The 25,384-nt window shown below is 35.2% G+C and overlaps 1 protein-coding gene across 1 annotated transcript; it reads right to left on the bottom strand.

Moving 5' to 3' along the window:
* VCPIP1 (valosin containing protein interacting protein 1) lies at positions 1-25,359 on the bottom strand. The gene is made up of 3 exons (XM_054590219.1): positions 22,361-25,359; positions 13,330-13,416; positions 1-1,583 (listed from the first exon to the last, which is right to left on the bottom strand). Exons 1-3 carry the CDS (start codon positions 25,074-25,076, stop codon positions 712-714), a joined length of 3,675 nt encoding a protein of 1,224 aa, XP_054446194.1. The 5' UTR covers positions 25,077-25,359; the 3' UTR covers positions 1-711.
* Between the last annotated feature and the right edge of the window lie 25 nt (positions 25,360-25,384).

The following is a 25,384-nucleotide window of genomic DNA, read 5'->3' on the forward strand; positions in this document are numbered from 1 at the left end:
AATAATGGTAACATATTATCAACAGAGCACACAACTAACTGGCTGTGTTGGCTCAGACAGCAACATAACTGAATCACACTGACTTTATCATTCTAGAACAGATATTTTCCCCATCCTTTGCTCAAAGCAGCAAAAAATTTTATCATTACACTCTATTCTCAAGATACTTTCACAAAGAATGCAGAATCTATGAATGTTTACATTCACAGAAATGTCAGGATACCAGTGTCTAATAATCCTTTTATGAATTTTAAGATACAATTTAGTTCAGATAACCTTCAAATTTACATAAATCTTTGACACTCTAGTAAATATGTGGTATGGTTATCTTGATGACATCAACAGAAGCAAAATCTCATTCCCTCCTAGTCCTGACCTTTTCAGAAATCAAACATATTTTGCAAGAGAACTTTTATGTTTGAAACATTAAGACTTTTATGGAATTAAAATTACAAAAAACTTCCAATGAACCACATATATGGAAGAAACATCTCAGCAGATCTAATTTATAGGAATTCAGAGCCAGCCTGGGCAGCAGTATATTAAAAGCTATTGCCAATCACACACTTGCTATCATGCACTGAATAACAAGATATAATCTTTGTGTTATATACGTACAAGATATTTAATGACTAATCAAATTATGTGGCCCAGCCAACAAATATTACATATTCACAATAAACATTCTGCCTTTATTAGCCTCTAATAAAATCAAGAGTGATCCATTGGCTCAGTTGTGTTTGTCATCTCAGCATCTTGACTATCCATGTCTTCAGGTTCCTCCACGGAACTTCCTTTTTGTGCTTTTGACCTTGTGGCAAATGCTGCTCCCAGTGCCTCTGCCACACAGCTATCAGTTGTTTCTGTATTCAAATTTTCAGTGCCACCAGTTAAAGAAAAAGATTCGGGTAAGCCAGTCTGAAGACCCCCAGATTTCACAGAAGAACTCATAACTTCTCCTTTCCTTTGAGGAAGATCAGATGGTGACTGCTCTGTACTTTGATCCCTCAAGTGCTTGTCCATTGAAGCCTGAATAGAAGAAACCATTTCCTGCAATTTTTTTCGCTGAGCCTCAACCAAATCAGGATCAAGCTGCCTGCTGTCTCTCATTGTTACTACTCCAGGAGCTATTCGAATAAGCTCATTGTTACTAGGAGCAGCTGTGAATACAGAAGGCTCTGTTTTAATGGAACTATTACTAAAGTCTGTCCCTGTGTTATGCTTCCTTACAACTGGAGTTTCCCTAGCTCTTGGATCAAGCTGTGGGTTACTGGATGCAGTTCCCAGAGAATGCCCTTTTCCCTGAAAGGCAGTTACATTATGAAATTGCTCAGATTTCTTTTTCACTACTCCACCACTGCCTAGTTTTAATAGCCCATGTGAGGGACTTGATTCCCTACTTCTCGTAGTAGCCTCTGCTCGAACCTGACTTACAGCCTCTTTAACTAAGTCTTCAACATCAGGACCGATGGGAAAATGTCCTGCTGCATCCACACACAACTCCAGTCTATCTTCAGAAGCATTATAGACAAAGGTTTTGCCAGGCAGATGTGGAAAAGTACAATGCTTGCCGTCAGCCATACCTAAAGAAGGGGAAAAGATATTTAACATATTAAAATGTTACTTTAAAAGTACAGTAAGGACAATTTTAGGCACAATAGTAAATTTTCAATAATTTACAGATAACAGTTTTTGAAACAAAATTAGTTAGAAAATAATTACTTATTAATAGAATTTAATACTATTACCAAAAAAGAAACATCACCATAGACCTTAAAGTAGTACCCCAGGGGCTAGTTAAGAAAATATATCATTTTTTCATTGTGCTTATATAAGAACATATCCTTGTTTTTGAAAGATACTTGTTGAATGTTTAAAAGCAAAATGTCACAATACCTGTAATCCTCAAATGGCTCAGAAAAATATATACACATATAACCTACGTATCTGAATAGAGAGACATAAAGCAAATATATATATCAATCATTAACCTAACACAAAGTTAGGAAAGGAGCTTGAAATAAACAGCTGAGCTAGAAGGAAAATACCAGCAAGAGTATTAGTAAAGCAATGGCTTACAGTAAAGTAGTAAGAAAATATACTTTAATTTACTAAAATTCAAATTATAAACTTTGGAAAAATACCTATTAGGGCAAAGTGTTACAAAAAAAAAAAAAAAGGGTTGTACAGTGTGTGTTAAATTAAGAATAAGTAATTCTACTGAATTACAGAACACCAGAATGAAAGCTGTTTTCTCAATATGACATAAGTATATATTTTTCACAAATATGTAAGATGACCTTTCAAAATAAGACATTCCATAGTTGAAGTAGTATTTATGGAGCACTTGTAGGAAAGCTAAGATTAACGCACTGCGACTTCAGTGTAATTGTAAGAACTGACACTTGGTCACAATAAATAAAAAAAAATTATTCAATTCAATTTCTTTAAAATAGTTAAATTTCATGTTACTCCTCTTATTCCTTTCTGGTAGGTCAGAATCACCAAAATGAGCCTGAGCTATTGATGTTTCTCAAACTGGCCCACTGCAATTTATTTCTGATAGTCAACTAATGCAGCAGTAGAGGACAGAACTTGAGAGCAGTCTTCTCTTTGTTTTTCTAGCTGAGCAGTTTGGTTTCACTACATGGTATTTCAAAATTTTTTACATTTTTTGCAGCATGAGAATACAAAAACTATGTGTGTGCGTGTTTTAAACTATCCAATATCCTTACATTTTAAATCTGTCACCCTAAGTATACTCCAAGTATTCAAAAATAAGGGTTTTCAAATCTTATAAGAACACTGATTTTTCCATGTTAAAAGATGAACTAGAGAACTTTAATATGTGGTGTGAATGGGTATGTTTATAGCAAAATATAAAGGCAAAAGCAAGCTAGTTAAAAAGAAACTGTTAAGTGTTACAGAAATTCAGAAGAGGAGGATGAATGAACACTAGAATATTTTGTGGGCATTTACATCATCTTCAGTTTTGTAGGTTATTAAGAATATCTTTTTTAAAATGCTACTGAACAAAGCCATAGTGGTTCTAATGTATCTCACTGTTTTTCAAATAACCAAAGAATTAAAATGCAAATGAGTAAATAGTATATAGTAATTCCAAATAAACATTCATTTCAATGGTAAGTGAAGTATCAATTAATAAAAATCCAACTAGAATTTCTTCTTGGTACAGTTTTGGCAGAGATAAATGGCAAAAATAGACATACAAAAATCAAAATCAGAAATATGGTTTAAATAGCACCTTTTGGGGCAAAATGCTGGAATCAGTTTACTGTCTACTAATCCCCTACACCTCAGAGATTGTAAACCATGACTCGGAAGAAATGGGTAGCAAAGAGAATTTTGAAGTAAGGTCAGGGACCTACCTAGGCAAAACTTTTAAACATTCATTTTAAAAGATAACACCAATTTAGACTATGTTCCAGAAACTAAAATAAACCCTGACAATTCAAAAATAAAATGGAATTCTTAGGAAACTGATACAAAGAAATCATATTTCAATCAGGTAAGTGCAGTGATGGGTAAACTATTCATTTTGTTTGTTCTTTCAGGATTAAATGAAAAAACATGCAAAGCACATACCACAGTGCCTAATATAAATCAGGCAGTCAATAGTTATCTCCTCTATTAGATCAAAAAGCTTTTGTAATTTTTCTAGGCTGTTATTGTGATGCTTTCCCTTTGGCTATCCCTGGAAAGAATCATAGTCCTACACATGTTCAATACAGTACTATTTACAATAAATCACTAGAAACAATATAAGCTTTTAACAAGAAGAGAATGACTACGGTCTATCTTCCTGATGGAAATAATATGCAGCTATTAATATAGATATAAATAAGAAAACTTTGATGCCTCATAATATATGGTAAAATGTGCATGATGGTAAAATAGCAGGAAACAAATCTAAGTACTATAATTGCAATCATGCCCAAAAATGTATGTGTAAGACAAATATTTTTAAATTACAGGTGCTGTTTCCGACTTCTATAGTTTCTAGATTTTTTATATTATTTAAAAACTAAAATATGTATTTAAAAATATCAATGCAAATACTTTGAATGTGGTGGCCCTTTAAGCATAGTCGTAACTTATATACAGTCCTTTGAATTTTAAGAATCAAGGGGTATTAAAATTTTTATATTGCATATCAACAATTCTATTACACATATACACCAAAAGACATATATATTAATATTTATAGCTACAGTCTTCCTCACACCAAATAACTCTAAACTACCCCAAAGTGCATCAGAACAATGGATGAATTATACTAAACTGATAGAATACTATGCAGCAGTTAAAGTGAACTATGGTTGATTCCATCAACGAGAATGAATCTGAAAAAGTACTGCATAAAAGAAGTCACACAGAAAGTATATAGCAAAATTCCACTTTTATAAAGTTCAAACACAAGCAAAACCAAACACTATAAATCAAAGGATATCTGTGCAAGGGTTAAAACTAAATTTGTCATTCGTCTTCTGCATTTATCTCTGTATAAAGACCTGCAAGAAAACTTACTACATTGTAAGCAAATTAATTTTAGAACACCTTTCCAAATACAACTAAACTCCTTTAGTTATATTAGGCAGTATTTCTGTTCAAATGTAGATATACCATATATCTATTAGGGTGGATTTTAACAAAGTAAGAGAAATCATTTTTTTCCAATTTCTGGAGGGAATGGGTTTATGTTTGACAAGTGAGGAGGGCTTGATCCTTTGACCACAAGATAACACTAATGACTTGCCACATGAATCTGTCCTAAAAAGACAGAGTATTTTACCACAAATATTACAAGAAATTGTATTTTGAAAGATAAAATCATTTTGTGATGACCCATTTCAAATGGATGTATCATAGTCAACAGAATATTTAATGATGTCACAAATAACACCTAGAATTTAAATACTAATAACAAAAATTAGCTGTTTTTTCAGTACCAGGCCCTTTGCTAATTGCTACATGTGCACAATCTCATTTTATCCTAACCATGACCCTGAGATTACCGTAACCACTTTACAAATACAGAAACTACAACTTAGAGGTCATGCTTGGAGTAAGTGATAAACCAAATTTGATCTCAGATGGTCTTACTCCAGAGCTCTAAACTACCTTCTAATAAGGATAGATACCACAGATAACATTTTAAAAATATGTACTGGCGCTAATGAGACATAATTCACATATAATTCACTCACTGTTAAATGTACCATTGAGTGGTTTTTAGTATAGCCACAGAATTGTGCACTCATCACCACAATCACTTCCAGAACATTTTCATTATCCGAAAAGCAATCCTGAACCCATTAGCAGTCACTCCCATTTCCACCCCACAACCCATTCCAGCTGTAGGCAACCACTGATTTACTGTCTCTGTAGGTGTGCCTATTCTGTGGCATTTCATATAAATGGAACATATGTGGTCTTTTGTGACTGGCTTGTTTTATGTAGCATAATACTTTCAAGGTTTATATATGATGTAGCCTGTACCAATACTTCATTCCTTTTTATTGCCAAATAATTTTCCACTGTTCGGATATATAGCACCTTATTTATCCAATCACCAGGATATAGTCATTTGAGTTGTTTTCACTTTTGACTATTACAAATAATGCTATTATGAACATTTGTGTACAAGTTTTTTGTGTACATTTCTCTTGTGTGTACATTTCTCCTGGGTGTATATCCAAGAGAGGAGCTGCTGGGTTGTATTGTTAGTCTATATTAAGTCTTTTGAGGATCCAGATCATATACCATGATCAAGTGGGATTTATCCCAGGGATGCAACGATAATACAATATTGACACATCAATAAACATACTATTCCACATTAACAAAACGAAGGGCAAAAACCACACAATCGTATCAACAGATGCAGAAAAATCATTTGATAAAATCCATCACCCATTCATGATACAAACACTCAGCAAAGAAGAAATAGAGGGAAAATAACCTCAATATAATAAAGGCCATATGTGAGAAACCTACTGCCAACATCAATGGGCAAAACTAAAAGGAACGAGACAAGGGTGTCTGCTTTCACCACTTTTATTCAACACAGTACTGGAAGTTCTAGCTATGGTGATAAGACAAAAAGAATAAAAATAAATTTTAAAAAAAAGGCATCCAAATTGGAAAGGAGGAAGTAAAACTGTCAGTATTCGCAGACATAATACTATACACAGAAAACCCTTATAATCTCCACCAAAACACTATTTGACCTAATAAATGAATTTGGCAAAGTAGCAGGATACAAAGTCAATATTCAGGAATCGAAGCCATTTTTGTACAACTGTGAACTATCAAAAAGAGAAGGGAAAAAAGAATCTCATTTATTATACCAACGAGAAAAATTAAGTACCTAGGAATAAATTTAACCAAGGATGCAAAAGACCTATACTTGGAAAACTATAGAACACTGAAGAAAGAAATTGAGGAAAATACAAATAAATGGAAGCATATACTGTGTTGATGGATTGGAAGAATTAATATCATTAAAATGTGCATTCTACCCAAAGCAATCTATAGATTCAACATAATTCCTATTAAAATACCAATGGCATACTTCACAGATCTAGAACAAAATGCCAAAAATTTATATGGAATCAAAAAAAGACCCCAAGTCGTCTCAGCGATCCTGAGAAAGAACAACAAAGTTGGAGGGATAACAATACATGATATAAAACTATACTACAAGGCCACTGTAATCAAGACAGTCTGATATTGGCATAAGAACAGACACATAGATCAATAGAACAGAAGAGTGAGCCCAGGAAAAAACTCATGTCTCTATGGTTAATTAATATTCGACAAAGGGGACATGAGCATACAAAGGGGTAAAAATAGTCTCTTCAATAAATGGTGTTGGGAGAACTGGACTGGTAATGCAAAAAAACGAAACTAGACCACCAACTTGCACCATACACCAGAATAAACTCAAAATGGATAAAAGACTTAAATATAAGTCGTGAAACCAAAAAGTCCTAAGCAGTGAAACATGAAAAACATAGGCAGGAAAATTTCAAATATCCCACAGCAATATCTTCACTGATACATTTACTAGGGCAAGGGAAATAAAGGAAAAAATAAAGAAGTGAGACTACATCAAATTAAAAAGCTTCTGCGTGGCTAAAAAAAAAATCAGCAAAATGAAAAGGGGACTGACTGACTGGGAAAACATATTTGCCAATGATACATCAGACAAGGGTTTAATCTCCAAAATATATAAAGAACTCATACAACTCAATACCAGGAGACAACAACCCAATTAAAAAATGGGCCACGGACCTGAATAGACACTTCTCCAAGTAGGACATACACAGGGCCCAGAGACATATGAAAAAATGCTCAACATCACTAGCCATCAGAGAGATGCAAATTAAAACCACAATGAGATATCACATCACACCTGTCAGAATGTCTACCATTAATAAATCAACAAACAAAAAGTGCTGGCAAGGATGTGGAGAAAAGGGAACCCTAGGGCACTGTTGGTGGGAATGCAGACTGAGGCAGCCACTATGGAGAAACAGTATGGAGTTTCCTCAAAAAACTAAAAATGAAACTGTCTTTTGACCCAGCAAAACCACTGCTGGGAATATACTCTAAGAATCCCAAAATATCAATTCAAAAAAACTTACGCACCTCCCCATGTTCATAGTAGCGCTATTTACAATAGCCAAGTGTGGGAAACAGCCTAAGTGCCCACCCGTAAATGAGTGGATCAAAAAACTGTGGTACATTTACACAACAGAATACTAGACAGCAGAGAGAAAGAAGGAGCCCCTACCTTTTGCAACAGCATGGGTGGAACTGAAGAATATTATTTATGCTAAGTGAAATAGTCCACTTGGGGAAAGACAAGTACCATATGATCTCACTCATAAGAGGAATCTAATAAACAAAATAAACTAAGGAGTAATGTAGAACCAGAAGTATGGATACAAGGAATAGACTGACAGTGGCCAGAGAGGAGGGGAGAGAGGGATAATGGTGGAAAGAAGGGGAATGGACTAGCCAAAGATATGAATGACCCATGGACATGGACAATGGTTGGGGATTGACTGTGGGCGCAGTGGGTAGGCTGAGTGGAAAAGAGCAGAGGAGGAAAAATTGAGACAGCTGTAATAGCATAACAATAAAAAAAATCTTTTGAGGAACCTCCTGACTGTTCTCCCAAGCAGCTACACCATTTTCACCAACCTCTCACAATTATTATCTTTTTCATTATAGTCACCCTAGTGAGTGTGAAGTACTATCTTATTGTGGTTTTGATTTCCATTTCCCTGATGGTTAATGATTTTAAGCATCAGTTCATGTGCTTATCAGCAGTTTATATATTTTCTCTGGAGAAATGTCTATTCAGATCTTCTGTCAGTTTTTAACTGCGGTTTTTTGAATTTTCTATGTTTTAGATACAAATCTATCATATACACTATTTGCAAAAATGTTCTCCCATTCTGTGGGTTGTCTTTTCATTTTCTTGATGGTGTCCTTTGCCACATAAAAGTATGCTTTTAATTTATCTACTTTTTTCTTTTGATGCTTGTACTTAATGGTGTCATATCTAAGATTTTGCCTAATCCAAAGTCAAAAAGTTTTATGTCTGTGTCTTCTAAGATTTTTCTAGTTTTAGTTCTTATTCTCAGGTTTTTTATACAGTTTGGTTTACTTTTGAATTGTGTGAGGTAGAGGTGAAACTTCATTCTTTTGCATGTGGACACACACTTGTCCCAGTACCATTTGTTAAAATCAATTCTAATTAAATATTAACTTTTTAAAAAAATCATTAAATGGTATTAACATATTTTAGAAGGTAGAATGAAGCGAAAGATGGAAAGTTAAAATAAAAGGGATGCAAAAAAGCGGGCGAGATATTTATAGCTTGAAATACATTAAAAAACTTTATAGTGAATAATCTAAGTTTCAGCTCAAAGAAACCAGAAAGAGTGCAAATTAAACACAATGCAAGAATAAAGAAGGAAAAAAATAAAGAGGAGAAATTAATGAAACAAATCAGAAAAAGAGAAAACCTATAAAACCAAAAGCTGTTTCTTTGAAAACATCAATAAAACTGATAAACCATTAACTAAACTCGTCAGCAAAACATGAGCAGCACAAAACAAGAAAAGTACAATATTAGAAATGAAAGAGCTACAGTCCTAACAGACATTAAAAGGACAGTAAGGGAATATTATAAACGATATTATGCCAATAAAATTGGTTAACTTGGACAAAATGGATAGGTTTCTTCAAAGACAAAACTAACAAAACTTGCTCAAGAAGAAAGGAATAATCTTTTTAGGGATAACTCTATTAAGAAATTAAATTTGGCCTGGCTGGCGTGGCTCTGTGGATTGAGTATCAGCCTGTGAACCAAAGGGTCGCAGGTTCAATTCCCAGTCAGGGCACATCCCTCGGTTGTGGGCCAGGCCTCCAGTGGGGGGCACATAAGGGATAACCATACATTGATGTTTATCTCCCTCTCTTTCTCTCTCCTTCCTCCTCTCTCTAAAAATAAATAACTAAATAAATAAAATCTTTAAAAAAAAATTAAATTCGTAGTTAAAAATTGTCCAACAAAGAAAACTCCAAGAACAAACGGTTTCACTGGTAAATTCTACCAAACATTTAAGGAAGAAATAATATAAAAACTATTACAAAATCTAACAGAAAACAGAAGACGAATGAACACTTCCTGACTCTATTTTATGAAGCCAACACTATCCTGACTATACAGTCATTACAAGATACTATTACCCCTCATGAACATAGACACATGCAAAGACACTTAACAAAATATGAGGAATTTGAATACACGATGCAAAGTCTGTTCATACTTTAAAACAGTCAATCAATGAACAGTCACAGGGATGTGAAGTACAGCATAGGAAATATAGTCAGTAATAATGCAATAACTATGTATGATGTTAAGGGGGTACTAGACTTATTAGGGAGATCACTTCATAAGTTATATAAATGTCTAACCACTATGCTGTACATCTGAAACTAATATAATATTGAATGTCAACTGTAATTGAAAAATAAAAAAATAATAATTAAAAGTAGGTAAACCAAAAAAACAGTCAATCAATGCAATTTAACCCTATCAACAAACTAAAGAGAAAAACCGTAAGATCATATCAATTGATGCAGGAAAAGAGCACCTAATTAACATTCAACATCCATTTACAATATAAACTTTCAACAAAAAAGTAATAGAAGGGAATGTACCCTCAACCTGATAAAGGGCATTTCTGAAAAACCTACAGACTGAATGTTTTCCCCCTAAGGTCAGCAACAAGTCAAAGATGTCCACTCTCACCGCTCCTATTTAACACTGAACTCAAAAGAGACAAAAATAAAAGGTATACAGATTGAAAAGGAAGAAATAAAACATAAAACTGTCTTCTATTTGCAAACAATATGACCTACATGGACAATCACAAAGAATCTAATAAAAAGCTACTAGAACTAATATGTGAGTTTGGCATGGCCACAGGATAATGCATAAAAACCAATCTTATTTCTGTGCACTAGTGATGAACAATAGGCAACTGTAGTTTTTAAAAAGCATGCTATACAACAGCATCCCAAAACATGAAATATTTAGGTACAAATGAACAAAAGATGTGTAATAATTATATCACAAAATTATAAAATTTTGGTAAGAGAAATCAAAGAAAACCTAAATAAATGTAGAACTATAATATTTTCATGAATCAGAAGATTCGATGTTGCCAAAGTATCAATTGTCCTCAATTTGATCTCACATTCAGCACAATCACAATAAAAATCCCAGCAGGCTTTTCGTAGAAAGTAACAATTGATTCCATAATTTATATGGATAAGCAAAGCACCTAGAATAACCGAAATAACTAAGAAGATTCTAAAAATAGACCCATATGTATATGGTCAATTGATTTTTAACAGATAATTTTACTGATATATATTTTGCATATAACTCACCCTCCTCAATGTATAACTCATGGTCAATTTTTAATAAAGGTATCAAAGTAATTCAATGGATAAAGTGTATCTTTTTCAACAAATGGTGTTGGAACAACTGGACACCCATACATAAAAAAAGAACTTGGACTAATACTTTGCAACATATAAAAAATCAACTTGTAATGCATCATAAACCTAAGTTACCTAAAACTATAAAACTCCTAGAAAAAAACATAGAAGAAAATGTTTGTGACCTTAGGTTGGGCAAAGATTTCTTCGATAGGACACAAAAAGTATAAATCATAAAAGAAAAAAATGTTAAATTGGTTATCAAAATGAGAAAGCTCTACTCTTCAAAAGATACTATTAAGAGAATGAACACAAAAGTTACAAACTGGGAGAGAATATTACTTATCTAATAAATGATGTTTGCCCAGAATATATAAAGAACTCTCAAAACTCAATTTAAAAAATCCAGACCAACTTTAAAATGGGGGAAGGAGGGAAAAGACAGCAAATAAGCAATGAAAAGATTCTCAACATTGTTAGTTTTTAAGGAAATGCAAATTACCCTAAAAATTTTAGGGAAAACCCACTATGAAATAGTACTATAAACTTTTTACAATGGTTTTAAAAACAAAAACTGATACTACCATGTACTGACAAGAATACAGAGCACCTAGAACTCTAATATAGTGCTAGGAATATAAAATGGTCCAGCCACTTTGAAAATGGTTTGGAAATTTCTTATAAAGTTATGCATATATTCACCGTATGATTCAGCAATCCCACTCCTGGGTATTTACCAAAAAGAAGTGAAAACATATGCCCACAAAAAGACCTGTACATAAATGTTTTTGGTGGCTGTGTTTAGTTGAAAACTGAAACAAAGGAAAAAACTTTGTCCTTCAATTGGTTATGAATATTTAAAAATGTGATAAATACATACAATGGAATACTACTCAGCAATAAAAAGGAATGAACTACTAATACATGCAACCAGACAGATGAATTTCAAAAGCATTAGGCTAAAAAAGAAATTGGCAATTGATGTGAAAAAGGCAAACATATAGAGACAAAAATCAGACCAGTAGTTGCCAGGGTCTGGAGGTGATGGTAAGGAATTAATTAAAAAGGGACATAAGGCAACTTTTTGGAATGATGAAAATATCATCTATTTTGATTGTGGTGGTGGTTACAAGACTGTATACATTTGTCAAAATCTATGTAGCTGTATACCTAAAAAGGGTGAATTTTACTACATGCAAATTATGTTTCAATAATCCTGTCTTAGAGGAAGGGAGAGAGAAAGCAAGCCATTCATTCGTTTCTAATTTTCAAAAAACGAAAGAAAAAAATTTTTTTGAGATAATCAAGTATCAAGGAAATTTAAACACTAGATGTTTGGTTATTTTTTTTTAAATGTGATAATGGTATTATGGTTACTTTTTAAAAAGAAAAAAAAACCAAGATTCATATTAAAGTTCTTACAAATGATATTATATTATGCATGGGGTTTATTTTATAATAGACCAGTTAATATGGGGGTAGAAATGTACTAATAATTGGTGAAGCTGGGCAGTGGGTAAATAGAGGCTCATCAGATTCTCATTCTCGTTACTTTTACACATGTTTGAACATTTTTACAACAGTCAAATTAGGGGGCAGTTAAGAATGAAAGAAAAAGTCAGGAAGAGACAAAAGCCATAAAATAGAGATTATGCATTTAATGTCCAATGAGGTTAGGTAGGTGAAGAAGTGAGATAAGCCAGAGTGATAAAGTCTGAAGCCAAAAGCATTCACATTAAATTTTTAGAAAAACATGTGCTTTCCAAACACAGACACTGGCATGCTCTCTCTTAAGACCTTAAAACGATAAAGATACAGTTACACACTCACACATGCCTTTACAAACAATGCACACATGATGTGAAAAGAAGTTAAATATAAAATGAGCTGTTTCCTAAAATCCAGAAAGCACTGGGGTATATAGAATAATTATAGCCAAAACACAGTAACAAAAGCCTGTATTATCTGGTTCTGGGATAGTCACTAGCATTAGAACCAAATCTGCTCTTAATTTGTCTTTAGTTGTTAAGAATCATATACATAATTTAAATGAGAAAATAGGAGCAAGAAAGTGATAGGAGATTTTCAGTAATATAACAGAAAACACAACAAGTATATCAGGACAATAATCCCTTTTAATCAGGCAGACTGCTGAAGAAGAATATATACCTAAAATTAACATTGGAAATAGTTTTAGAAGAATACTATCTGAACTTCCTTAATCTTCTAAGAGCTTGAATGAAGATATTATCTAAAAATAAAATCAGAAATTGACTATACCCATGGTTTTCTTCATAATATTGTAGAATACGCCACCCTGTTGGAACATGTGAGGAAGCCCCTTTGCGTAAGACCATACATCTTCTCCTGTAAGATAAAAACAAATGCAGTATTATCAACAAACAAAAATGTCCAACCCAGCGTTGTTTTAATACAATTAGCCTCAAACAGAGATCACAAGGCAGCTTTGTACAACATATAAGGAAGTGATATGGAGTGGTAAGGCTATAGCACACTAGAAATGCATGGCCCATCTAAATGTGGCAGCCACTGTCCAGTGATGTTATGAAAAAGTGTAGGCCCGATGATTCAAGACCATATTGCCTTTCAAGAGAGGCCATAAATCTGGGTTTTAAATGTGAATTCTCTCAATCTTTAAATGTAGGAACTCAATCAGAAATGTCTTTAAAACTACATGAGTCAATAATGGGCATATTAAACAAAATGGATCTGAAAACTCAGTACAGCTCAAAGGATACTAGTTTGCAACCTTGGACTAGAACAGAAAAGATTATATAAAGATAATTCATAAAAGAATAATGAGATTTATTTTCTATGTTTATGTTAAAACCAAATAAAAACAGATAGAAGGGGCTAGGGAGAAATCTAAATAGGCAGGCCGAAGATAAGTAATTAATGTTGTAGTATTTTTTTGTTTTAAAGTAGTTTTTTTAAAATAGAAATTTAGGGAGAAAATAACTTGTTGAACAGATTTAGAATTACCTTTATGTGGATGTTAGAAAACATCCACAAGCAAACTACCATTTCACAAAAACATTTTTTCAAGAACATTCTTTGACAGTGCATATTTCAGTAAGAATTTTCAAATAAAAAGTTAGGAATGATAATAACTGTTCAAGAAGTTAATAAAGAATGGAAGGAACATAAAAGTTACCTTTGGTTTGTGGAATGTGGTTGTTTTGTTTCTTTATAATTCATTATTTTCTAATCTGATATTATACAGTACTTCTTTCATAACCAGGACTTTTTTAGTTAATTTTTAAAGAACGGCCCTGGCTGGTGTGGCTCAGTGGACTGAGTGTGGGCCTGCAAACCAAAGGATCAATCGTTTGATTCCAAGTCAGGGCACATGCCTGGGTTGCAGGCCAGGTCTCCAGTTGGGGACATGCAAGAGGCAACTACACGTTGATGTTTCTCTCCCACTCTTTCTCCCTCCCTTTCCCTCTCTCTAAAAATAAATAAATTTTTTTAAAAAAGGTTAACTTTTACCTTTCCTACTAGGAGATTATTCTAACAGAACTGAGTTTTGAAAAGAGATTATTGATGAAATAATCACTATGTACCTATAATCTCTGAGCTCCAGTCTTTCCCATATCCATAAACAGGAATATGAATTTGCATGGCAGTTAGCTAAAGTTACTTAGTATATCAGTTTAAAGTATATAAATTTTAAAATCCCTAGCGCTTAAAGTTTCAGTTAACTAGAACATTTATTTGCACATAAACATTTAATTTACTAATGATACAGTACTACTAGAATTTGGCTATATTTAAGTTTAATGAACTTATTAAACTTCATTTGGATAAATTATTTCTATGGTGATAACCTTTCAGTTAGTTATTATCAATGTTACCTTAAATGTACTTAGTATTTTATAAAATGCTCTAGGATATCATCTACTTAGAAAATATATCAAAAATTATATGGTAGTACTTAATTTTTTTTTTTTAACCCAAGGACATTTTTTCATTGCTGTCAGAAAGCACTTTGTTTTTAGAGAGAGAAAGCGAGAAGAGAGAAACATCAATGCAAGAGGGAAACATCAACCAGTTGCCTCCTGTATGAGCCTGGACCCCTGGACCAGCAATCAGGGAACAAACCTATAACCTAGACATGTGCCCTGACTGGGAAATGAACCTACAACCTTTCAGTTACGGGTCAATGCGCCAACCAACTGAGCTACACTGGCCAGGGTGCACTTAATTTTTTCTGGTAAAAATATGAACAGTTACCAAATTAGTGAATTCCTCAGAACTGGCTACCTAAAACACTGGTAAGAAAAATGACATTTCTTATGTTGTTAGATATGTAAATATATGTATAAATACACATACACAATGGAATTATCACCATTTGTGACAACATGGATGGATCTTGCAGGTATTATAGCTAGTTAAAATAGGTCAGATGGAAAAGGACTAAAACCATATGACTTCACTCATATGGGGAATATAAAACAAACAAACAAAACAAAACTCATAAACACATACAACAGAATGGTGGTTACCAGAATGAAATAGGGGTAAGGACCTGGAAAATTAGGTAAAGGGGGTCAAATATATGGTAACAAAAGGAAACTAGACTTTTAGTGGTGAACACACAATACAGTCTATGAATATCAAATTATAATGTATACCTGAAAATTATATATTATTAACCAATGTTACCCTAATAAATTTTAAAGAAAGAAGGAAGGCAGGAAGGAAGGGAGGGGCAGGGGGAGCTGGCTTTTTGTGTCAGCTCCTCTAGGATTTTTCAGTGGTGGTTAGGTAGGAACCTTCCTTGTTGCCCCAATGCATATGATTACCACACTGCAGGTTAATTTAGTTTACTTCTCCATTCTTTTAGACTAGAAGCTTTGCAGAGTCAGGAAAAGGTCAGGGGCCTGGCACAGTGCTGGACAGTAGCACTCTTAGCATTTGTTGAATTAATGAGTATGAATGAATTGTATAAATGAGGTTTTTCCTTTTAACAAGGTCTGAAAGAAGTCCTGAAAAACCTTAATTGAAGAAGTACAATGATAACTGTTCTTCAATGTTACGGATAAAATATAGCTAATGGTACCATTGGTCCTCTTCATGAATCTAGTAAAACAAAATCATAGCAAAAACAAAGGTAAAGACTTTTAGGTACAATCTTCCAGTTATAAAGTAAATAAGTCATGGAATATAATGTACAGCATGGTGACTATAGTTAATAATATTGCATATTTGAAAGCTGCTAAAACAGATTTTAAAAGGCAGAATTATTTTGCTAAATTTCATCAGAAAGCAAACTCTTAAAGAATAGAATAGTTAGTAAAGCATCCAGCAAATATTATATTAATTCATATACTTTTAGTCTCCAATTAATGTTACTTTATAATTCAACTGTTTCTTCATAGTACTACAGTAAATATTTACATTCAATAAATTGTGTGCATATAAATGTAGAAAATTCTATACCACCAACATAATTTGTTAATTTTAAAAAGTATATTTAAAATAAAAACATTTTTAAAAATATTATTTTTTTCTAACTTTTACTAATACTACAATCATGGGGTTAAAAGTGAGTTTAAAAGGTCGTCATTCCTATTTTCTAACTTTAGATATTTAAAAAGGTAATCTGAATTTTCTACTTTGCACTTTATGAAACAAGTAAATTTAAAAATACAGTATCTATATGAAATATATTTTTAAAGCCCACCCCAAAATGCCTAAAATTCTGAAGTATCTATGACCATAAAATAAACTGACCAAAATGTAAGTTTAAACCAGGAACATGGTACTATTTCTGAAAGAAAGAATCCTAAAGGTATTCATACCTAAAGAATTGCCATCTCTCCATACTTCCTACAGATCCCTTCATCTAAAAACGTTATCTACCTTATCAATAGTCAAAACCATTTCTAAGAAAGATATGCCAGTTTCCTTTTACTCAGTCCTTTAAGTGTATACAGCCCATACAACGCTTAGCATCATTATCAGCATTAAAAGATGTATTTATCATAAATATACATATACACAAACCTGTGTGTAAATGTGCACGCACATGCGCACGCACACACACACAGAATCTGAATCTCTGGGGAGTGCAAATGTTAAAGAAAACTATCATATTTTACTTTATAAATACTTGAACTGTTTGAATTTTTTTAATGCTCACCTGAGGATTTTCTTATTGATTTCAGAAAGAGAGGGAGAGGACGAGGGATAAGCAGAGGAGCAGGGGGAGAGAGACACACATACATATCAATTGTTTCCCTCCCATGGTCACCAACCAAAAATTGAACCCACAACCTAGGCATGTGCCCTGATGGGGAATAGAACCTGCAATCCTTTGATGTATGGGATGACAGTCCAACCAATTGAGCAACCCGGCCAGGGTGAATTCTTTAAATTTTAAAAAATAGTACCTTCATGGACAGCAGTGTTGTGATTGTGGGGAGGAGGGGGCAAGGTATAAGGGGATAAATGGAAATGGGGGGCGGGGGGAACTCAAGCCCTGGCTGCTGTGGCTCAGTGGATTGAGTGCCGGCCTGTGAACCAAAGGGTCACTGGTTCAATTCCCAGGCAGGGCACATGCTTGGGTTGGTCTGCAAGCCAGATCCCCTGTAAGAGGCATGCGAGAGGCAATCACACATTGATGTTTCTCTCCGTCTCTTTCTCCTGCCCTTCTCCTCTCTCTAAAAATAAATAAATAAAATCTTTGGAAAAAAACCTCAAGAATAAAGAAAAAAATCTTGTAATTGAAACAATACGAAAGAATATAAGTTATCAAAGTAGCTGTGTACAGAAAGGAACAGAATCAATGTTTAACTTAATCTTCAAAGTATGATAATATAAAATCACCATTTATAACATACACATTTAATCTTAAGATGAATCTATATGCATTATTTTTAAATCAACTTTATGACTGCTCCATTAGAAATATGCTGTATATAAATCATGTAAAAGGGTGATCAGATGGCATATAAAGAATAATAATATGCATTAACTATTACCTGGATCTGAAACTGTCCTTCATCCAACATGTGAAGAAAAAAAGTCAAGATGCAATAATGATATTCAGACCCAGTGTCATTTAAAACATTAAGTGTTTGAACCCCAACTGTAATTCTGGAAAATCTTAAGGCAGTTATAACATCAAGAGGCACTATAAAATTAGAAAATATTGTGCACTTCAAAAATTTATATTAGCCCTGGCCAGGTAGCCCAGGTGGTTGGAGTGTCATCCAATGCACCAAAAAGGGTGTGATTCAATCCCTGAAATGGTGCACATATGGGAGACAACCAATAGATGTTTCTCTCTCACATCAATGTTTCTTTCTCTCCCCACCCCCACGCCTTTCTTATCTCTCTAAAATCTATAAAACATATCTCAGGTGAGGATCTAAAAACGTATTTTAAAAATTCATAGGTTGTTTGTTTTTTTTCCAGGAAGATAGCAAGTACACAAAAATCAAACAAGTTTCTCAACTCCTGAAAGGTCACTAAACTTTGTAGTGAATGGGAGAGATCTCACAAGTAGCCTAATTCCACTGAAGCAATTTCAAATGACAAATTCTGTTTTTCACAAACCTGTCCTCATCCCTTGAAGAAGAAAATTAACTAGAAACTTAGTAGAATACAGTACTAAGAAAAAAAACAAATTAGCCTAGTATTTGTGGTGGATAATGTACCGTCTATCATATCCACCACAAAAGAAAATGCACAAAAAACTGGTCTACAAGAAAACTTAGTAACATTTTGTAGTACCAGAGTTAGAGTCACTCCAATACTATATAAATAACAGATATTATAGTCTGCAAAAATTGCTCAATAACCTCCAAGTGGACTAGATAAGCCAGATTAAAATGTGAAGTATTTACAGGGAAAACATTATTTCATTTTAAAACTAGCATCATAAGATTCAAAATGACTAGTTGCATGAATTGTTTATACTGAGCAAAGACTAATGTACTTACTTAATGTTTTGTTGATCTAAATAAATAATATATTCTATTTAATGATTATTCTACTTAAAAATAATGAAAGGAAAAGCACATATCCCTATCAAGCATTCAGCCTATTTAATGAAGATATAAAAGCTATATAATGTAGATGAAAGCTATAAAAGTATAGGATGCCCTCAGTTGTAATCCAGCAGGTAAGTTTATGGAAGGCAACGACTATGTCTCCCTTCATCTTTGTACCTCTTGTAGTCTCTAACTCACAGCAGATATTTCATTTTGCTGAAATAATCTGCATTAATTCATTCAGCAAGCATTTTCTTTGCACCTAATTAAGTGTCAAGCCCTGTACTAGATGATGGGGTTTCACAGATGAATAAAACAGGCTACTATCATTGCTTTTGTGGAGTTTATAATACAGTGGGTGAGACAAATGAGTAAGTAAACCAACAAATAAGATAATGAAAGACTGTAATAGGTTCTATGAGAGGAATGAAGAGTATACAATGATAGAGGGTACTTACTTAGAGCGGTTAGCTAAATTCTCTCACTCTTACTAGATAAGATGATCAGAAGAAGAAAGCCTCTTTTAAGAAGCTAGTATTTAAGCCTAAACCTAAACAAGAAGGAATCAGCTATTTGAACAGCATAAAGCTTAATGAGCTACTTTTTTGAAGTAACATCAGTAGCTTAGTTCATATTTGGTAATTCACAAAATAATTTCTGCACTTTGAAACTTTAAATTTCTAAATAAGCCCTGTCATTTTCCATTTGCCCTGCTCACTCCAATCTAAACATTAATAGTTTCCCAACACTGTTTACATAAGGTATGTATATAACTATCCCCAAATTTATATTCTTAGAAATACACCACTTTTTATTAAAGTGTCTTTAAATACAGCTATAAGAGAATTAGAGGTAGAAAACTAATATTTATGGAGGGATTAATACAGGCCAGGCATTGTCTTAGTACTTTAAAGCAGAAAGTCTCTCAAGTGCTACCACTATAAAATTGGCAAAACAATTTTGCCAATTTTTTTATGCTCAAATTTTGTGTCTGGAGTGCAAGGAGAAGACTTAAAGAAATCATGGTTTGTAAGGGCAGCAACGTAAATGTCGGAAGCGAAGAGGAAAGGGATCATAACAGAAAGACATTATCTTGGTGAATTCACTGCAGTCCACAGTCTTATTACTCAGATATTCAGGTTCAGAAATCTTGAATCAACATCAAATAGTGACTAATTATAAGTTATATTGTACTAATTTTTGTTATGAAATATATTATCATGCTGATCAGACTTTTGGACTACTGATCATAATCTCACCCATGCCCTATAATCCTCACTTGCACTCTCAACTATACATCTACATTTTTATCAGGAACCTAAATGAGTGATCGGAATTGATAGTTGATGAATATGGAATCAGTAAAAGGGTACAGATCGTTCAGCCAGGCTATGGTAAAGATTGATCACATATTCCTGCCTCTCAAGAGATTATCCTCCTAGTTAGCAAAATTTTCAGGAACCACAGATGATGTATCTTTTGCCTTTGTACAGCACTATATAAACATTGCCAAATTCTGCTTTTCAACTTTTTCAGTGTTCAGTGTTGACCATCCATTCCATCTCTGCTCACACAGCCTTTGTTTTGGTATGTTAATGTCATCTAATTCAATCAAAAACATTTCAAAGTGACTGTTAAGGGCTGCAATATACTAGGTGCTGAGCATCCAAGGTTAGTTCTCATCTGAGCCACATCCTCAAGAGTTCATCTCCTATTTATTTAGCAAGACCTTCTCTTTTCTGTTTTTGACCTGGGAAGTTGCATGACTTTTTAAGTGGCTTCTGCACATATCTAATTTTATTTAAGTGACATCCATTCATTCTAATGTCACTTAATTTTCAGAGTTCTAGAAGGAATATACTGCTAAACTACCACAAGGGGTATTTTGTACAGAGGAGGCAATTTAAGCACTGGGGAGTTAAGCAGTGTACTTGAAATCACTAAGTTAATAAGTAGTGGAGTTGAGATTCAAACTCTAGCTATTTCTGACTCCAAAGATCACACAATGTTTCCTCTATTCCATGCAGTCTCTAAGAAACTAGAAACTCTGAGATAGAAATATGTAAAGTGCCTACTACATTTCTTCACATATTCCCCCATTCAATGACTATGTCTGCCAAAATAAAATCAGCAATACCAAGTTATAAATTTGTACAGGGCTTTCAGAACTCTTATTAGCTACTAGGCCCCCTAATTTAACATGCCAACAATAAATAATCTTCATTTTGGAAGGAGAAGGCCCAATTCACTGATATTTAGTACTCTTGGAAAACTGAATCAAAACCCAGATCACTTTTCTAGTTGAAGCTCTACTTCAGCAAAAATAAGGCCCTTCTAATATGTAATATATCTTTCACTTTTGTTTTTAGACTTATTATGTAAAATATATTAACAGTAATTTAAAAACATAGATTAAGTAAATAAGTAAAAAGTGCACAAAAATGTATATCTCAAATCAGCTAAAGCGTTAAATTACATTCTGTTGATAATGCATTTTCCTTTAATATAAGCTGAATTACTAAAAAGAAATGATTCTTAACCAACCCCATTAACATCTACCTGTTTTTTATGTTTCTCCTGAGTTACAACAGTTGATTACAATTGATGGCAAAGAGTCACTGGGTAAGGAAATTACTTGAACACAAATCTGAACATACAAATAAGAAAAATATGATGAACTAGGAAAGGGAGAACAGGAAATAGGAGGAGAGAGACTATTAGATGGTAAGGTTGTGGGAGTAAAACCACCAGGAACTGCAATTCATCAAACAGGAAGTCCTGAAATCACATGACATGCAGGAAAATAAAATTTAAAAATAAAGGAAAAAGGGAAAGAAAGGTGGGCGGGCTCAATAGAGCCCAAAGAGGGGGAAATGAAAAAGGCTTTAAATGGAAACATTACAAGCCTATTTCAAAGAATAAGTTATTGCAGCGTGAACACACAACACCACATAAGTGATGATGTATTATAGAATTGTATACCTTACATCTATATAATTTCATTAACCAATGTCACCCCAATAAATTCAATAAAAAATCTTTTTAAAAGAGTAAGTTATATATAATCTGGTGATAGTTAAGGGACTACTTTCACTTTCTCAGTTATGTTTTCCTAACTATTTAGTCAATAGAGAATAACACTAATATCCAGCCACTAACTGTCAAAAGCTAAAGAAAATAATTTTCTCCTAGAATAGTTTTTATGATGTCATTTTTTCACAAAAAAACAGAAAAGTATATTATATTCACAACTAGCTTAAGAAATATCTGAATTAAATTGATCTTACCCATTAATGTTGCTAAAAGACACAAGGAGTACATTTCTTTGTCAGCTTGTTCCTGAAGTTCCTTAGATGACAGTTTACCAGCAGCAGCAATCTCTTCTTGTTTCACAGCATGGGCTGAGTGTGCTGCAGGAGACTGACCACCTTCTGCTTTGTTTTTTAGAATCTCTATTGTAATTCTGTCACCATGCTGTAAAGGCACTGGCTCCTTTTCCATTCCTGCCTGGGGTGGCATTAACTCTTTAGGAGGAAAGCCATATCGAATACACTGTAAATATGGAGGAATGTTGAATTCTCTAGCTATGCTTTCCTGAAGTTCAAAAAAGGTTGTTGAAGACTTAAGTGTAACCATGGACTGTCGTCCATCATTAGTTGTTATTCGGATCTTCTTCTCTTTAGAAGCTGTTGGTGAATAGAGAGACTTAGTCGGGGTAGCAGGTGCAGAGGATGGACCATCACGAATGGCACTGGGAGAAACAGTCCTGGGCTGGCCTTTCTGTTCTTGTTTTAACTTCTCTGTTTTCCGTTTCTGCATTACAGAAGCTTGTTCTGTAATATTCTGTTGAATAATTCTTTCAGTTTTACTCATGTTTAACTCCTCCTTGTGCAAAGTTTTTGTTTTCTGTCCAGTAAGAATAATTTTAGTTGGGAGCTGAGACTCCAAGTCTTGTCCTTGTACATCTCCAACTCTTTGGGCATGAGCACCATCTATGTTTACAGGAGTATAATCATCAGGATTCTTTTTGGCAGTCTGATGCAATATAGTATGGACAACTTTCTGAACTAGGATTTCACTCCCAAATTCACCAGGAAAGTGCTTGGTAACAAGTTTCATTGCAACATCATAAACATTACTATTCAAAGATGAATCACTTTCATACTGGAACCAATAAACTGTTTCTCTGACCACTCTGCCACCCCATTCCAAAGTGATAGGAAAAGCTTCTGGTAGATTGTCATACTCTTTACCATCCCAAAAATGTTTGAATCCACAACCACATTTGCCACCAGTGGACCTAGAATTAGTTCTGTCCCCATCCAAATACACAATAGATCCATCTCCTCTGACCCTTCGCACAGATGTGCCATGGCACCAATTACAAGCTGTGAGGTTACTCAATCCGTAGTCCGGTACCAGAACATCTTTCACTGAATCATATGAGCAAACCAAATTGTTCAAGGGAAAGCTATAATTTTTGTCAGGCCTCAGCTGTCCATGAGTACTTTTTGCCAGGTTATACAGTTTCCCTCCTGGAGCCAACCACTCTGGAGGAACGTGAAGTTCAGAAAGGGCACCACAGAGCAAACATTTGTGAAGACGATTATCCATTACTGCTTTTTTAGCAGCTGCTGTGACTTCTTCAGGCTGAACTCCTATCACCCCAGTCCTTCTGTAGAAATACTGATGGACATCAGCAACCAAACTAGGGTGGATACCGTGTTTGTCCATAAAGACTTCTTCCATAGCAGCAACAAGCCTAAGTAAGTATTTATCCTGCAGACTTCTGTCTCCTCCAATAACACAACCACCATCCTCCTCAAGTTTGATGTACTTTTTAATAAGGTCCTGAGGCACACCCCATGCTTTAGGAAGTAAATTCATAGGCAGTTTGGGCAAAGCTGCCCCCTTTATGCCTACCAAGGGGATATAATGGTTTCTACCAGAGCTACTCCATGCAATACAGATTGGTTTGTTCAAATGACCATCTTTCCCAGTGCACTTCTCTGCAGGGATGAGCCCAGGCAGAAAGGTAGCTGAATAATCACCAGAGCTTCTCATGCCACTGAGAGAATCTAACAGAATAATGGGGCGATGCAACACATTGGCAAGGCCAAATATGTGGATATTCCTCAGACCCAAGGGAACACCCTCAGGCGGTACAAACATAGGGTCACACTCATTGATAATGTCCTCCCACTCAGCGGCATCAATGAAGTCATGGAACAGGGCTTGGTATCTGGCCAGGTGCTGCTGAAAGTGCTGTTTCAGATTCTCTCTCAAGGCATGCCAGAAGAGCTCCCGGCCTACTAGAGCCCGGGAGACAGCATGCACCAGGCAATGTCCATCCCCGTCCACATGCACTGGAATGAGGCATTCCTGACTTTTATTGGCCCGCTTGATATCCTCAAGAGTGTCGTGCAAATATAGGAGGCTTCCGGAGCGGTCCTTGCCATAGCCCACAGTGTTAACATGCTCTGGTTCGATGAGGAAGGCGCGGTCACCCAGTAAAGCGCAATCGAACACTTCACCCTGGTTCATGTCCCGGAGAAGCTTAGCCCGGCCCGTCTGTTTGTCCATTCCATAGCGAGCTAATATGGGCGACAACAATTTGCAGTGGTAGTTGGAAAGGCCCATCACCTTTACCAGTTCCGTGGTCTTCTTGGGTGCTCCCGTAACCCCTAGCAGCGCGTTCCGCAGCAGGTTGTGTAGCACTACGTCCGGGTCGGTCACCTCCTCCACTCCCAGCAGCTGTTGTTGCTCGTGCCGCTGTCCGCACTCGGTACACTCGATGCTGACGGAACCGGAGGCCGGGAAGAACAGACGCGCCTGGCACTTCGGATCTGGGCAGCTCCCGGAAAGGATTCTCCGGTCTCTCCGCTTCGAGAGCACCCCTGGAGCAGCAGCCGCCGCTGCCGCCGTCAGGGACGATGGAGTCTGCGGAGCCTCAGGGGGAGGAGGCGGCGGCGGCAGCGGAGGCGGCGGCGGCGGCTGAGACATAGCTCTCGGCTCTTGTGTCTCGCTCCGCGTCCCAAGCGACCCTCAATGGCTCATAGCCCAGACCTCCACCGGCCCAACTCCGTGTAGTCCAGGCCCAGGGCGAATCACTTTCCTTTTCCCTACCAGCTCCTCCTCCTCTTAAGCGAAGGCGGAAGCACCAGACTTGGTTCTCTTCTTACTCCTCCACTGCCGTAGCCGTTGCCCCGAACGTAACGGCCACCACCCTAACCCGCACTCACACTCACTCACTCTCGCTCTCTCGCTCAGACACACAGACATACACGCCCTCACTGAGAGTGCGCAGGCGC

This window comes from Pteronotus mesoamericanus, unplaced genomic scaffold (genome assembly GCF_021234165.1).
Source record: "Pteronotus mesoamericanus isolate MK-2021 breed Mesoamerican mustached bat unplaced genomic scaffold, CSHL_Meso_final scaffold_174, whole genome shotgun sequence".
Classification (NCBI taxonomy): domain Eukaryota; kingdom Metazoa; phylum Chordata; class Mammalia; order Chiroptera; family Mormoopidae; genus Pteronotus; species Pteronotus mesoamericanus.

Excerpts from the sequence above, each read along its gene's own strand:
- VCPIP1 (XM_054590219.1), bottom strand. The coding sequence starts at position 25,076 with ATGTCTCAGCCGCCGCCGCCGCCTCCGCTGCCGCCGCCGCCTCCTCCC. Across the intron at positions 13,417-22,360 it reads TCTTTTAGCAACATTAATGG|GAGAAGATGTATGGTCTTAC; the intron begins GTAAGATCAATT and ends TTTATCTTACAG. Across the intron at positions 1,584-13,329 it reads TATTATGAAGAAAACCATGG|GTATGGCTGACGGCAAGCAT; the intron begins GTATAGTCAATT and ends CCCCTTCTTTAG.